The 15,196-nt window shown below is 51.9% G+C and overlaps 1 protein-coding gene across 2 annotated transcripts; it reads left to right on the top strand.

Moving 5' to 3' along the window:
• Positions 1 to 6: 6 nt before the first annotated feature.
• On the top strand, positions 7 to 6,567 carry LOC144677519 (uncharacterized). Of its 2 annotated transcripts, none has more exons than XM_078537589.1 (3): positions 7 to 98; positions 1,250 to 1,825; positions 6,350 to 6,567. In XM_078537589.1, exons 1-2 carry the CDS (start codon positions 10 to 12, stop codon positions 1,785 to 1,787), a joined length of 627 nt encoding a protein of 208 aa, XP_078393715.1. In that variant the 5' UTR covers positions 7 to 9; the 3' UTR covers positions 1,788 to 1,825; positions 6,350 to 6,567. The 2 variants fall into 2 exon arrangements, with proteins under 2 accessions (XP_078393715.1, XP_078393716.1); XM_078537590.1 differs by having other exon boundaries at positions 6,282 to 6,567.
• The last annotated feature ends 8,629 nt before the right edge of the window (positions 6,568 to 15,196 follow it).

The following is a 15,196-nucleotide window of genomic DNA, read 5'->3' as shown; positions in this document are numbered from 1 at the left end:
CGGGTGCAGATGGCACGATACTCGCGCCCACCAGACTCGTACCGGAGGGGAGGAGGGACGAGCAACCGCAGGTCAACGCGCTACAGGAGGAGTCGGAGGTGAGTGCACAAGGGAACATGAGCTGGGATGGCCGATCTGAAACTGAAGGTGGCACCGGTGATAGAGGGGAGTCTCCGGGAGTGTGTTAATATTTACAGGGGGTCTCCGGGAGTGTGTTAATATTTACAGGGGGTCTCCGGGATTGTGTTAATATTTACAGGGTGTCTCCGGGAGTGTGTTAATATTTACTGGGGATCTCCGGGAGGGTGTTAATATTTACAGGGGGTCTCCGGGAGTGTGTTAATATTTACAGGGAGTCTCCGCGAGTGTGTTAATATTTACAGGTGGTCTCCGGGAGGGTGTTAATATTTACAGGGGCTCCCCGGGAGTGTGTTAATATTTACAGGGGGTCTCCGCGAGTGTGTTAATATTTACAGGGGGTCTCCGGGAGGGTGTTAATATTTACAGGTGGTCCCCGGGCGAGTGTTAATATTTACAGGGGGTCTCCGGGAGTGTGTTAATATTTACAGGGGGTCCCCGGGAGTGTGTTAATATTTACAGGGGGTCTCCGGGAGTGTGTTTATATTTACAGGGCGTCTCCGGGAGTGTGTTAATATTTACAGGGGGTCTCCGGGAGTGTGTTAATATTTACAGGGTGTCCCCGGGAGAGTGTTAATATTTACAGGGGGTCCCCGGGAGTGTGTTAATATTTACAGGGGGTCCCCGGGAGTCTGTTAATATTTGCAGGGTGTTCCCGGGAGTGTGTTAATATTTACAGGGCGTCTCCGGGAGTGTGTTAATATTTACAGGGAGTCTCTGGGAGTGTGTTAATATTTACAGGGGGTCTCCGGGAGTGTGTTAATATTTACAGGGGGTCTCCGGGAGTGTGTTAATATTTACAGGGGGTCTCCAGGAGTGTGTTAATATTTACAGGGCGTCTCTGGGAGTGTTAATATTTACAGGGAGTCTCCGGGAGTGTGTTAATATTGACAGGAGGTCTCCGGGAGTGTGTTAATATTTGCAGGGGGTACCCGGGAGTGTGTTAATATTTACAGGGGGTCTCCGGGAGTGTGTTAATATTTACAGGGGGTTCCCGGGAGTGTGTTAATATTTACAGCGGTGACCGGGATCCTGTTTACTGTCTTTGTGAGATATCGATCGCATGGTGGACGTGTTTTTTTAAGCTCTGTTTTCACTGACTCTCTTCCAGCCCCAGACGGAGACGCCGCAGCCGCTCCAGGACCCGGAGTCGAAGCCGGACCCGCTCCAGCAGATCCCGATCCCGCTCCCGCTCCCGCTCCAGGTCCCGCTCCAAGAACGCCGCCCGCGGCAAGGGCCAGTCCAGGTCCAAGCCCTCGCGCTCCCTGTCCCGCTCCCGCTCCAAGTCGCCGTCCAAGTCCCCCTCCCCCGCCAAGTCCGGGAGCAAGTCCCGCTCCCGGTCGAGGGAGCTGGAGCGCGGACGGTCGGGCTCCCGCTCCCGGTCGCGCTCGGTCTCGCCCGCCGTGCAGGCCTCGCCCGAGAGGGAGCCCTCTCCCCGGGGCGGGGAGGCCTCCCCGGCCCGGGAGGGGTCCCGCTCACCCGAGCGCTCCCCCGAGCGCCCGGCCTCTCCCGAGGAGGAAGGCGCCTGCCCCAGCTCCGAAGCCAACTCGAAATCGCCGGGGAATTCCCGGTCCGCCTCGCCCGAGAGGAATTCCGAATGCCGGTCGCGTTCAGCGTCTCCAGCCCCCGTCAGCATGGATGCGGAGTGAAAGGGGTCGGATAGTGTCCGGAGACCATTCTCAACCAGGTGGGTCAGGTGGGGACGGGTCCGCGGAGTCTCTGCAGAGACCCTCTCCCTCTCGGAGTGTGTTAATATTTACAGGGGGTCTCCGGGAGTGTGTTAATATTTACAGTGGGTCTCCGTGCGAGTGTTAATATTTACAGGGGGTCCCTGGGAGTGTGTTAATATTTACAGGGGGTCCCCGGGAGTGTGTTAATATTTACAGAGGGTCTCCAGGAGTGTGTTAATATTTACAGGGGGTCTCCGGGAGTGTGTTAATATTTACAGGGGGTCTCCAGGAGTGTGTTAATATTTACAGGGGGTCTCCAGGAGTGTGTTAATATTTACAGGGGGTCTCCGGGTGTGTTGATATTTGCAGGGGGTCCCCGGGAGTGTGTTAATATTTACAGGGTGTCTCCAGGAGTGTGTTAATATTTACAGGGGGTCTCCGGGAGTGTGTTAATATTTACAGGGGGTCACCGGGAGTGTGTTAATATTTACAGGGGGTTCTCCGGGAGAATTAATACATACAGGGGGTCCCGGGGAGTGTGTTAATATTTACAGGGTGTCTCCAGGAGTGTGTTAATATTTACAGGGGGTTCTCCGGGAGAATTAATATATACAGGGGGTCCCGGGGAGTGTGTTAATATTTCCACGGGGTCCCCGGGAGTGTTAATATTTACATGGGGTCCCCGGGATTGTGTTAATATTTACAGAGGCTCCTCGGGAGTGTGTTAATATTTACAGGGTGTCTCCGGGATTGTGTTAATATTTACAGGGGCTCCCCGGGTGTGTCTTAATATTTGCAGGGTGTCCCCGGGAGTGTGTTAATATTTACAGAGGGGTCTCCGGGAGTGTGTTAATATTTACAGAGGGGTCTCCGGGAGTGTGTTAATATTTACATGGGGTCTCCGGGAGTATGTTAATATATACAGGGGGTCCCCGAGAGTGTGTTAATACTTACAGGGGCTCTCCAGGAGTGTTTTAATACTTACAGGGGTCTCCGGGAGTGTGTTAATATTTACAAGGGGTCCCCGGGAGTGTGTTAATATTTATAGGGGTTCCCGGGAGTGTGTTAATATTTACAGGCGCTCCCCGTGAGTTTGTTAATATATACACTGGGTCTCTGAGAGTGTGTTAATATTTATAGGGGGTCTCCTGGAGTCTGTTAATATTTACATGGGCTCCCCGGGATTATGTTAATATTTACAGGGGGTCTCCGGGAGTGTTTTAATATTTACAAGGGGTCCCCGAGTGTGTGTTCCTATTTACGGGGGTCTCCGGGAGTGTGTTAATATTTACAGGTGGTCTCCGGGAGTGTGTTAATATTTACAGGGGGTCTCCGGGAGTGTGTTAATATTTACAGGGGCTCCCCGGGAGTGTGTTAACATTTACAGGGTCTCCCCGGGAGTGTGTTAATATTTACACGGTGTCTCCAGGAGTGTGTTAATATTTACAGGGTGTCTCCGGGAGTGTGTTAATATTTACAGGGGCTCCCCGGGAGTGTGTTAATATTTACACTTGTTCTCCGGGAGTGTGTTAATAATTGCAGGAGGTCCCCGGGAGTGTGTTAATATTTACAGGGGGTCTCCTGGAGTGTGTTAATATTTACAGGGTGTCCCCGGGAGTGTGTTAATATTTACAGGGTGTCCCCGGGAGTGTGTTAATATTTACAGGGGCTCCCCGGGAGTGTGTTAATATTTACACTTGTTCTCCGGGAGTGTGTTAATAATTGCAGGAGGTCCCCGGGAGTGTGTTAATATTTACAGGGGGTCTCCTGGAGTGTGTTAATATTTACAGAGGGGTCTCCGGGAGTATGTTAGTATATACAGGGGGTCCCCGAGAGTGTGTTAATATTTATAGGGGGTCTCCGGGAGTGTGTTAATAGTTACAGGGTCTCCCCGGGAGTGTGTTAATATTTACAGGGGGTCTCCAGGAGTGTGTTAATATTTACAGGGGGACTCCGGGAGTGTGTTAATATTTACAGGGTGTCTCCAGGAGTGTGTTAATATTTACAGGGGGTTCTCCGGGAGAATTAATATATACAGGGGGTCCCGGGGAGTGTGTTAATATTTCCACGGGGTCCCCGGGAGTGTTAATATTTACATGGGGTCCCCGGGAGTGTGTGAATATTTACAGGGGGTCCCGGGAGTGTTAATATTTACAGGTGGTCCCCGGGAGTGTGTTAATATTTACAGGTGGTCCCTGGGAGTGTGTTAATATTTACAGAGGCTCCTCGGGAGTGTGTTAATATTTACAGGGTGTCTCCGGGAGTGTGTTAATATTTACAGAGGCTCCTCGGGAGTGTGTTAATATTTACAGGGTGTCTCCGGGAGTGTGTTAATATATACAGGAGGTCCCCGGGAGTGTGTTAATATTTACAGGGGGTCCCCGGGTGTGTCTTAATATATGCAGGGTGTCTCCGGGAGTGTGTTAATATTGACAAGGGTTCCCGGGGAGTGTGTTAATATTTGCAGGGTGTCCCCGGGAGTGTGTTAATATTTACAGGGGATCTCCTGGAGTGTGTTAATATTTACAGAGGGGTCTCCGGGAGTGTGTTAATATTTACAGGGGGTCCCCGAGAGTGTGTTAATATTTACAGGGGGTCTCCGGGAGTGTGTTAATATTTACAGGGGGTCTCCGGGAGTATGTTAATATATACAGGGGGTCCCCGAGAGTGTGTTAATATTTACAGGGGGTCTCCGGGAGTGTGTTAATATTTACAGGTTGTCCCCAAGAGTGTGTTAATATTTACAGAGGGGTCTCCGGGAGTGTGTTAATATTTACAGGGGGTCCCCGGGAGTGTGTTAATATTTACAGGGGGTACCCGGGAGTGTGTTAATATTTACAGGGTGTCTCCGGGATTGTGTTAATATTCACTGGGGCTCCCCGGGAGTGTATTAATATTTACAGGGTGTCCCTGGGAGTATGTTAATATATACAGGGGGTCTCTGGGAGTGTTAATATTTGCAGGGGGTCTCCGGGAGTGTTAATATTTACAGGGGGTCTCCGGGAGTGTGTTAATATTTACAGGGTGTCCCTGGGAGTGTTAATATTTGCAGGGGGTCTCCGGGAGTGTGTTAATATATACAGGGGGTCTCTGGGAGTGTTAATATTTGCAGGGGGTCTCTGGGAGTGTTAATATTTACAGGGTGTCCCTGGGAGTGTTAATATTTACAGGGGGTCTCCGGGAGTGTGTTAATATATACAGGGGGTCTCTGGGAGTGTTAATATTTGCAGGGGGTCTCCGGGAGTGTTAATATTTACAGGGGTCTGCGGGTGTGTGTTAATATTTACAGGGGGTCTCCGGGAGTTTGTTAATATTTACAGGAGGTCCCCGGGAGTGTGTTAATATTTACAAGGGGTCCCCGGGAGTGTGTTAATATTTATAGGGGTTCCCGGGAGTGTGTTAATATTTACAGGCGCTCCCCGTGAGTTTGTTAATATATACACTGGGTCTCTGAGAGTGTGTTAATATTTATAGGGGGTCTCCGGGAGTGTGTTAATATTTACAGGGGGTCTCCGGGAGTGTGTTAATATTTATAGGGGGTCTCCGGGAGTGTGTTAATATTTACAGGGGGTCTCCGGGAGTGTGTTAATATTTACAGGGGGTCTCCGGGAGTGTGTTAATATTTACAGGGGGTCTCCGGGAGTGTGTTAATATTTACAGGGTCTCCCCGGGAGTGTGTTAATATTTACAGGGGGTCTCCAGGAGTGTGTTAATATTTACAGGGAGTCTCCGGGAGTGTGTTAATATTTACAGGGTGTCCCCGGGAGTGTGTTAATATTTACAGGGGCTCCCCGTGAGTTTGTTAATATTTACAGGGGGTCCCCGGGAGTGTGTTAATATATACAGGGGGTCCCCGGGAGTGTGTTAATATTTACATGGTCTCCCCGAGAGTGTGTTAATATTTACAGGGGGTCTCCGGGAGTGTGTTAATATTTACAGGGGGTCTCCGGGAGTGTGTTCCTATTTACAGGGGTTCCCAGGAGTGTGTGTAATGTTTACATTGTTGCCTATCTCTCTCTCCCTCTCCCTCCCTGTCGCCCTTCCTCCCTCTGCGTCTCCCTTCCTCTCGTCCTCTTTTCCTCTCAGCCCCCCTCTCTCTCTCCCTCCCTCCCTCTCGGTCTCCCTCTCTGTCTCCCTACAGCTCTGCCTCTTGGTCTCCCTTGTGCTCTCCCTCCCTCCCTCCCTCTCGGTCTCCCTCCCTCTCGGTTTCCCTCCCTCCCTCTCGGTCTCCCTCCCACCCTCTCGGTCTCCCTCCCACCCTCTCGGTCTCCCTCCCACCCTCTCGGCCTGCCTCCCTCCCTCCCTCTCGGCCTGCCTCCCTCTCGGTCTCCCTCCCTCCCTCCCGGCCTCCCTCCCTCACTCTCGGCCTCCCTCCCTCCCTCTCGGCCTCCCTCCCGGACTCCCTCCCTCCCACTCGGACTCCCTCCCTCCCTCTCGGCCTCCGTCCCTCCCTCCCCCTGTCCCTCCCCCTAGGCCTCCTGTCCTCTCCCCAGGTCTGATGCTGCCTCCCTGACCAGTTTGGATGTGTCTGTCTGTTCCAGGGTTCCATGAATGTCCTTGCGGACTCCGTCGAGGAATCATTTTAAGGAGCAGGAAGATTTACCATTTAAGGATCCACATAGTCAGGGGATTGTGGGGCAGAGGAGTGTTGAGTCGATGGCTACTTGGCCCCTTCGTTTCTGGTGCCGTCTTCTTCAGTTAGTCTCGGTCTCAATCATTCTGCTTTATCTGTGTTTATATAAAAATCTTAACAAAATAATTCCTGCTGTCTAACTTGAGTTCATCTGTGGCCAGGATCAGCCATCTCACTCCCAACGCTGTCTGGCATGAGGCTGAGGCTGAAGGAGGCCATTCAGCCCCTTAAAACCTGCTTCCCCATCCAGTACAACCACAAAGGATCATCCTCCTCGTTTCCACATACACACACACACACACACCCCCCCCCGCCCCCTCCACTTCTCTCAATTCCCCGGCAGGCCGGAAATTTGATACAGGACGAGCGGGAGAGAGAGCGGGGCAGTGGGATTAGTTTGGGGATTGATACTGGGCTTTAGGGAGAGAGCGGAGCAGTGGGATTAGTTTGGCGATTGATACAGGGCTATGGGGAGAGAGCGGGACAGTGGGATTAGTTTGGGGATTGATACTGGGCAATGGGGAGAGAGTGGGGCAGTGGGATTAGTTTGGGGATTGATACTGGGCTATGGGGAGAGAGCGGGACAGTGGGATTAGTTTGGGATTGATACTGGGCTATGGGGAGAGAGCGGGACAGTGGGATTAGTTTGGGGATTGATACTGGGCTATGGGGAGAGAGCGGGGCAGTGGGATTAGTTTGGGGATTGATACTGGGCTATGGGGAGAGAGCAGAGCAGTGGGATTAGTTTGGGATTGATACTGGGCTATGGGGAGAGAGCGGGACAGTGGGATTAGTTTGGGATTGGTACTGGGCTATTGGGAGATGGCGTGTGGCCCTTCCAGTTATTTTTTGTACTGCCGACTTCCTCAAGTCTCATTTCCAGCCTAAACACCACTGCCTGATGGACTGCAGCTCCCCTCGATGTTTGTCTAACTCGAGCCGTGCTTTGGCTGAACGTTGTTCAATGTCAGTACCATATGTGCAAAGCAATGCTTGTGCCCGATCTTATTAATCTCCACCTGCTGCCCGGTGTAGCTCTGACCTTCCTGCCCTCTGTGTCGCTTTTAACATTAATTTATGTCAACTTGACCCATTATAATTCCAAACACCATTGGCAATGCCCTATGTAAACAAGTCACGCTGTAGTTCCACCCTCCTGCCACTGGTGGTGCTGCGGAGCCTCACCCGGATGCCTTCCGACCAGGCGTCTATCTCTGGAACGCTGGGGTGAGCAGAGCCAGAGGCGCTGTTACCACCCGCGAGTCTCCAGTTGCAAAATACTGCGGGTGCTGGAAATCTGAGACAAAAACAGAAAATGTTGAAAAAGCTCAGCAGGTCTGACAGCATCTGTGGTGAGAGAAACAAGAGTTAACGTTTCGAGTCCGTGTGACTCTTCAGAGTTTCAGGGAAGCAGAAATGAGATGAAATTTATACTGTTTAAGGGGGACGGGAGGGTGGAGCAGGTGAAGCTGGATAGAAGATCAGCGACAGGTGGGGGCAAAGGAGAGCTGGACAAAGACGTCGTGAACAAAAGGACAAAGGGGGTGTTAATGGCAGCGTTAAAGACTAATGGAGGTGCAGATGGTGGCATTCGGGTGAGAAAGCAGAATGTGATAATAGCAGGACAAGGGTTAGCACTCTGGAAAGAACGACATGGACAATTCAGATGGCCCGAGTGGGATAGGGGGAGGAGATGGGGATGGGGAAAAAAGATAGAAAAGGGACGATAAAACAATGAATAAAAATAAATGGGTAAAAAATAATGAATTTTGAAAAAAAGGAATAAAAAATGGGGGTGGGGATGGAGGAGGGAGTTCCTGGTCTGAAGTTGTCGAACTCCATGGTTAAGTCCGGAAGGCTGTAAAGTGCCCAGTCGGAAGATGAGGTGCTGTTCCTCCAGTTTTTGTTGAGCTTCACTGGAACAATGCAGCAGGCCAAGGTCGGACATGTGGGCATGAGAGCAGGGTGGGGTGTCGAAATGGCAAGCGACAGGGAGGTCTGGGTCATGGGACAGGGAGGTCTGGGTCATGGGACAGGGAGGTCTGGGTCATGGGACAGGGAGGTCTGGGTCATGGGACAGGGAGGTCTAGGTAATGCTTGCGGACAGACCGAAGGTGTTCAGCAAAGTGGTCACCCAGTCTGCGTTTGGTCTCTCCAATGTAGAGGAAACCGCATTGGGAGCAGCGAATGCAATAGATTAAGTTGAGGGAAGTGCAAATGAAATGCTGCTTCACCTGAAAGGAGTGTTTGGGCCCTTGGACGGTGAGGAGGGACGGGGTAAAGGGGCAGGTGTTGCACCTTCTGCGGTTGCATGGGAAGGTGCCGTGGGAGGGGGTTGAGGTGTAGGGGGTGATGGAGGAGTGGACCAGGGTGTCCCGGAGGGAATGATCCCTGCGGAATGCCGACGGGGGGGTGAAGGGAAGATGTGGTGGTGGCATCATGCTGGAGTTGGCGGAAGATGATCCTTTGAATGCGGAGGCTGGTGGGGTGATAAGTGAGGACAAGGGGGACCCTATCATGGTTCTGGGAGGGAGAGGAAGGCGTGAGGGCGGATGCTCGGGAGATGGGCCGGACACAGTTGAGGGCCCTGTCTACCCCACCGTGAGTGGGAAACCAGTTGCTGACTGGCTCATGTGGAGAGAGTTGGGAGAACAGGTATCGTCTCCCGGAGAACCCTGTCGATCGGGATCCAATCGAAGGACAGAGCACGACCGGGACCGGTGATCTCTTCCGTCTCCTGTGGGGCCTCAGTGCAGCAACAACGCGCTACATTGCTATGGAGCCTACAACCTCCCCAAGTAAAATCTCCCCAAGGCACATGGGAGAATGGGAGAACATTTAAACCCCGAGATGGAGGAGGTGCTGGGGACGGGCAATCTTCCAGAGCGTCTGAAACGAGGAGAGAGAGACACGGAGATGTTCAGAGACAGACATCCAGATCTGAGGGCTGACCCCCCCCCTCACCTCCCAAACCCTCGCCCCACCCGCCCACCCACCCCAGGCAGCTGAAGGCCTGGCCACCAATGGCAGGGCTGGAGGAGGTTACAGAGATAGGGAGGGAGGAGGAGAGGAAGGGATTTGAACAGGAGGATGAGGATTGTAGGGGCTGGAGGAGGTTACAGAGATAGGGAGGGATTTGAACAGGAGGATGAGAATTGTAGGAGCTGGAGGAGGTTCCAGAGATAGGGAGGGAGGGGGTGAGGGAGGGATTTGAAGAGGAGGATGAGAATTGATGGGGCTGGAGGAGGTTCCAGAGATGGGGAGGGATTTGAACAGGAGGATGAGAATTGTAGGGGCTGGAGGAGGTTACAGAGATAGGGAGGGAGAGGGTGAGGAAGGGTTTGAACAGAAGGATGAGAATTGTAGGGGCTGGAGGGGGTTACAGGGATAGGGAGGGAGGGATTTGAAGAGGAGGATGAGAATTGTAGGGGCTGGAGGAGGTTACAGAGATAGGGAGGGAGGGATTTGAACAGGAGGATGAGAATTGTAGGGGCTGGAGGAGGTTACAGAGATAGGGAGGGAGTGGGTGAGGGAGGGATTTGAACAGGAGGATGAGAATTGTAGGGGCTGGAGGAGGTTACGGAGATAGGGAGGGAGGGGTGAGGGAGGGATTTGAACAGGATGAGAATTGTAGGGGCTGGAGGAGGTACAGAGAAAGGGAGGGAGGGATTTGAAGAGGAGGATGAGAATTGTAGGGGCTGGAAGAGGTTACAGGGATAGGGAGGGAGAGGGTGAGGGAGGGATTTGAAGAGGAGGATGAGAATTGTAGGGGCTGGAGGAAGTTCCAGAGATAGGGAAGGAGGGGTGAGGGAGGGATTTGAAGAGGAGGATGAGAATTGTAGGAGATGGAGGAGGTTCCAGAGATAGGGAGGGAGGAGATGAGGGAGGGATTTGAACAGGAGGATGAGAATTGTAGGGGCTGGAGGTTACAGAGATAGGGAGGGAGGGGGTGAGGGAGGGATTTGAAGAGGATGAGGAATGTAGGGAATGGAGGAGGTTCCAGAGATAGGGAGGGAGGGGGTGAGGGAGGGATTTGAACAGGAGGATGAGAAGTAGGGGCTGGAGGAGGTTACAGAGATAGGGAGGGATTGGGTGAGGTAGGGACTTGAACAGGAGGAAGGGAATTGTAGGGGCTGGAGGAGGTTACAGAGATAGGGAAGGAGGGGGTGAGGGAGGGATTTGAACAGGAGGATGAGAATTGTAGGGGCTGGAGGTTACAGAGATAGGGAGGGAGGGGGTGAGGGAGGGATTTGAAGAGGAGGATGAGAATTGTAGGGGATGGAGGAGGTTCCAGAGATAGGGAGGGAGGGGGTGAGGGAGGGATTTGAACAGGAGGATGAGAATTGTAGGGGCTCGAGGTTACAGAGATAGGGAGGGAGAGGGTGAGGAAGGGTTTGAACAGAAGGATGAGAATTGTAGGGGCTGGAGGAGGTTACGGAGATAGGGAGGGAGGGGTGAGGGAGGGATTTGAACAGGATGAGAATTGTAGGGGCTGGAGGAGGTACAGAGAAAGGGAGGGAGGGATTTGAACAGGAGGATGAGAATTGTAGGGGCTGGAAGAGGTTACAGGGACAGGGAGGGAGAGGGTGAGGGAGGGATTTGAACAGGAGGATGAGAATTGTAGGGGCTGGAGGAAGTTCCAGAGATAGGGAGGGAGGGGTGAGGGAGGGATTTGAAGAGGAGGATGAGAATTGTAGGGGATGGAGGAGGTTCCAGAGATAGGGAGGGAGGGGGTGAGGGAGTGATTTGAACAGGAGGATGAGAATTGTAGGGGCTGGAGGTTACAGAGATAGGGAGGGAGGGGATGAAGGATGGATTTGAACCGGAGGTTGAGGATTGTAGGGGCTGGAGGAGGTTACAGAGATCGGGAGGGAGGGGGCGAGGGAGGGATTTGAACAGGAGGAAGGGAATTGTAGGGCATGGAGGAGGTTACAGAGATAGGGAGGGAGGGGTGAGGGAGGGATTTGAACAGGATGAGAATTGTAGGGGCTGGAGGAGGTTACAGAGATAGGGAGGGAGGGATTTGAACAGGAGGATGAGAATTGTAGGGGCTGGAGGAAGTTCCAAAGATAGGGAGGGAGGGGTGATGGAGGGATTTGAAGAGTTGGATGAGAATTGTAGGGGATGGAGGAGGTTCCAGAGATAGGGAAGGAGGAGGTGAGGGAGGGATTTGAACAGGAGGATGGGAATTGTAGGGGCTGGAGGTTACAGAGATAGGGAGGGAGGGGGTGAGGGAGGAATTTGAAGAGGAGGATGAGGAATGTAGGGGATGGAGGAGGTTCCAGAGATAGGGAGGGAGGGGGTGAGGGAGGGATTTAAACAGGAGGATGAGAATTGTAGGGGCTGGAGGAGATTACAGAGATAGGGAGGGAGGGGGTGAGGGAGGGATTTAAACAGGAGGATGGGAATTGTAGGGGCTGGAGGAGGTTACAGAGATAGGCGGGGATTGGGTGAGGTACGGATTTGAACAGGAGGAAGGGAATTGTAGGGGCTGGAGGAGGTTACAGAGATAGGGAAGGAGGGGGTGAGGGAGGGATTTGAACAGGAGGATGAGAATTGTAGGTGCTGGAGGTTACAGAGATAGGGAGGGAGGGTGTGAGGGAGGGATTTGAAGAGGAGTATGAGAATTGTAGGGGATGGAGGAGGTTCCAGAGATAGGGAGGGAGGGGGCGAGGGAGGGATTTGAACAGGAGGAAGGGAATTGTAGGGGATGGAGGAGGTTCCAGAGATAGGGAGGGAGGGGTTGAGGGAGGGATTTGAACAGGAGGATGAGAATTGTAGGGGCTGGAGGAGGTTACAGAGATAGGGAGGGAGGGAGTGAGGGAGGGATTTTAAGAGGAGGATGAGAATTGTAGGGGCTGGAGGAGGTTACAGAGATAGGGAGGGAGGGGGTGAGGGAGGGATTTTAAGAGGAGGATGAGAATTGTAGGGGCTGGAGGAGGTTCCAGAGATAGGGAGGGAGGGAGTGAGGGAGGGATTTGAACAGGAGGATGTGAATTGTAGGGGCTGGAGGAGGTTACAGAGATAGGGAGGGAGGGAGTGAGGGAGGGATTTGATCAGGAGGATGAGAATTGTAGGGGCTGGAGGAGGTTACAGAGGTAGGGAGGGAGAGATTTGAACAGGATGAGTGCTGTCCCTCCCTAACAGCGCCGTGGGTGTACCTACACCACACGGACAAAATCCTGGAACTCCCTCCCTAACAGCGCCGTGGGTGTACCTACACCACACGGACAAAATCCTGGAACTCCCTCCCTAACAGCGCCGTGGGTGTACCTACACCACACGGACAAAATCCTGGAACTCCCTCCCTAACAGTGCCGTGGGTGTACCTACACCACAGGGACTGCAGCAGTTCAGGAAGGCAGCTCACCACCACCTTCTGATGGGGCAATTGGGGATGGGCAATAAATGCTGGGCCCAGCCAGCGACACCCAAATCCCCGTGAATCAATAAAAGAAAGCCTGCCAAAACACGACAAGTGTGGGAAGAAGCGGAAAGAAAAGGGTGACTGCAGCGCCAGCTTGGAGAGTTTGCTCTCTCACGAGAGTAAATTAAAACTACCGGATCACTTTGGGTTGACACAAAGGCCAAGCCAGGCACAAGATTCAGTGTCACGGAGAAGAACATTATTGTTACTGGAATAGAACAGGATTAAGTCCAGAATGTGCAAGCTCTTGTCCTTTTGTACTTTTTTGGTGTTTTTACAGGTGAAGTAGTCACGAAGAGAAATTATGTTTGACAGACCCACTGAAGTTCTTTGAGGAGGTAACCAGCAGAGTAGATAAGGGAGAACCAGTGAATGTGGTGTATATGGATTTTCAGGGAGCTTTTTGATCAAGTCCCACCTCAGAGGTTAGTGTGTAAAATTAAAGCACATGGGATTGGGGGTAATATATTGGCATGGATTGAGAATTGGTTAACAGACAGGAAACAGAGAGTAGGAATAAATGGGTCTTTTTCAGGGTGGCAGGCAGTGACTAGTGGGGTACCGCAGGGATCAGTACTTGGGTCCCAGCTATTCACAATCTATATCAATGATTTGGATGAGGGAACCAAATGTAACGTTTCCAAGTTTGCTGACAACATGAAACTTGGTGGGAATGTGAGCGATGAGGAGGGTGTTAAGAGGCTTCAAGGCGATTTAGACAAGTTGAGTGAGTGGGCAAATACATGGCAGATGCAGCATAATGTGGATAAGTGTGAAGGTATCCACTTTGGTAGGAAAAACAGGATGGCAGAGTATTATTTAAATGGTGATAGATTGGGAAATGTTGATGTACAAAGAGACCTGGGTGTCCTTGTACACCAGTCACTGAAAGCAGGCGTGTAGGTGCAGCAGGCGGTTAGGAAGGCAAATGGTATATTGACCTTCATTGTGAGAGGACTTGAGTACAGGAGCAAGGATGTCTTACTGCAGCTGTACAGGGCCTCGGTGAGGCCACAGCTGGAATACTGTGTGCAGTTCTGGTTGCCACATTATAGGAAGGATGTGATGGCACTGGAGGGGGTGCAGAGGAGATTCACCAGGATGTTGCCTGGGATGAAACATTTAAGTTATGAAGAGAGGTTGGATAGACTTGGGTTGTTTTCGTTGGAGCAGAGAAGACTGAGGGGCGACCTGATCGAGGTGTACAAGATTATGAGGGGCATGGACAGGGTGGATAGGGAGCAGCTGTTCCCCTTAGTTGAAGGGTCAGTCACAAGGGGGACACAAGTTCAAGGTGAGGGGCAGGAGGTTTAGGGGGGGATGTGAGGATAAACTTTTTGACCCAGAGGATGGTGAGGGGCTGGAATGCGCTGCCTGGGAGGGTGGTGGAGGCGGGTTAGCCTCACATCCTTTAAAAAGTACCTGGATGAGCACTTGGCACCTCATCAACATTCAAGGCTATGGGGCCAAGTGCTGGTAAATGGGGTTAGGGAGGTAGGTCAGGTGTTTCTCACGTGTCGGCGCAGACTCGATGGGCCGAAGGGCCTCTTCTGCTTTCTGTGATTCTGTGAAATATTAGATACAATAAGCAAAGTGAGAGAGGAAGTACTGGAGGGACTGGCACCCTTGAAGGTGGATAAATCACCAGGGCCGGATGGATTGTATCCCAGGCTGTTGAAGGAAGCCAGGGAGGAAATAGCGGCTGCTCTAAGGATCTCTTTCCAATCCTCACTAGATACAGGTGAGGTCCCAGAGGATTGGAGGTCTCCGAACATTATACCATTATTTAAAAAAGGGTGCGATGGATAGGCCAGAAAATTATAGGCCGGTCAGTCTGACTTCAGTGGTGGGCAAATTATCGGAAACAATCCTGAGAGACGGGATAAACTGTCACTTAGAAAGGCACAGATTGATCAGGGATAGTCAGCACGGTTTTGTCAGGGGGAAGGTCGTGTCTTACTAACTTAAATCAAATTTTCTGAGGAAGTAACAAGGAGGATTGATGTGGGTAGTGCAGTGGATGTTGTCTACATGGATTTCAGGGAGGCGTTCGACAAGGTCCCACATGGCAGACTGGTCAGGAAAGTGAGATACAAACATACGAATGAGGAGCAGGAATAGGCCATTCAGCCCCTCGAGCCTGCAGGAGAAGGTGGTGAGTTGGATCCATGGCAGGAAACAAAGGGTAATGGTCAATGGATGTTTTTGTAGATGGAAAACGGTCTCCAGTGGTGTTCCACAGGGCTCAGTGTTGGGCCCCTTACTGTGTGTTGTATATATTAATGATTGGATTTAAATGTGGGAGGCAATTGGCCGTGTAGTTGATAG

The sequence above is a fragment of the Cetorhinus maximus genome, unplaced genomic scaffold, assembly GCF_964194155.1.
Source record: "Cetorhinus maximus unplaced genomic scaffold, sCetMax3.hap1.1 HAP1_SCAFFOLD_2625, whole genome shotgun sequence".
In the NCBI taxonomy this organism is placed as follows: domain Eukaryota; kingdom Metazoa; phylum Chordata; class Chondrichthyes; order Lamniformes; family Cetorhinidae; genus Cetorhinus; species Cetorhinus maximus.
Note: the sequence above shows the minus strand (reverse complement) of the source record. Positions and strands in the feature narration are given on the sequence as shown.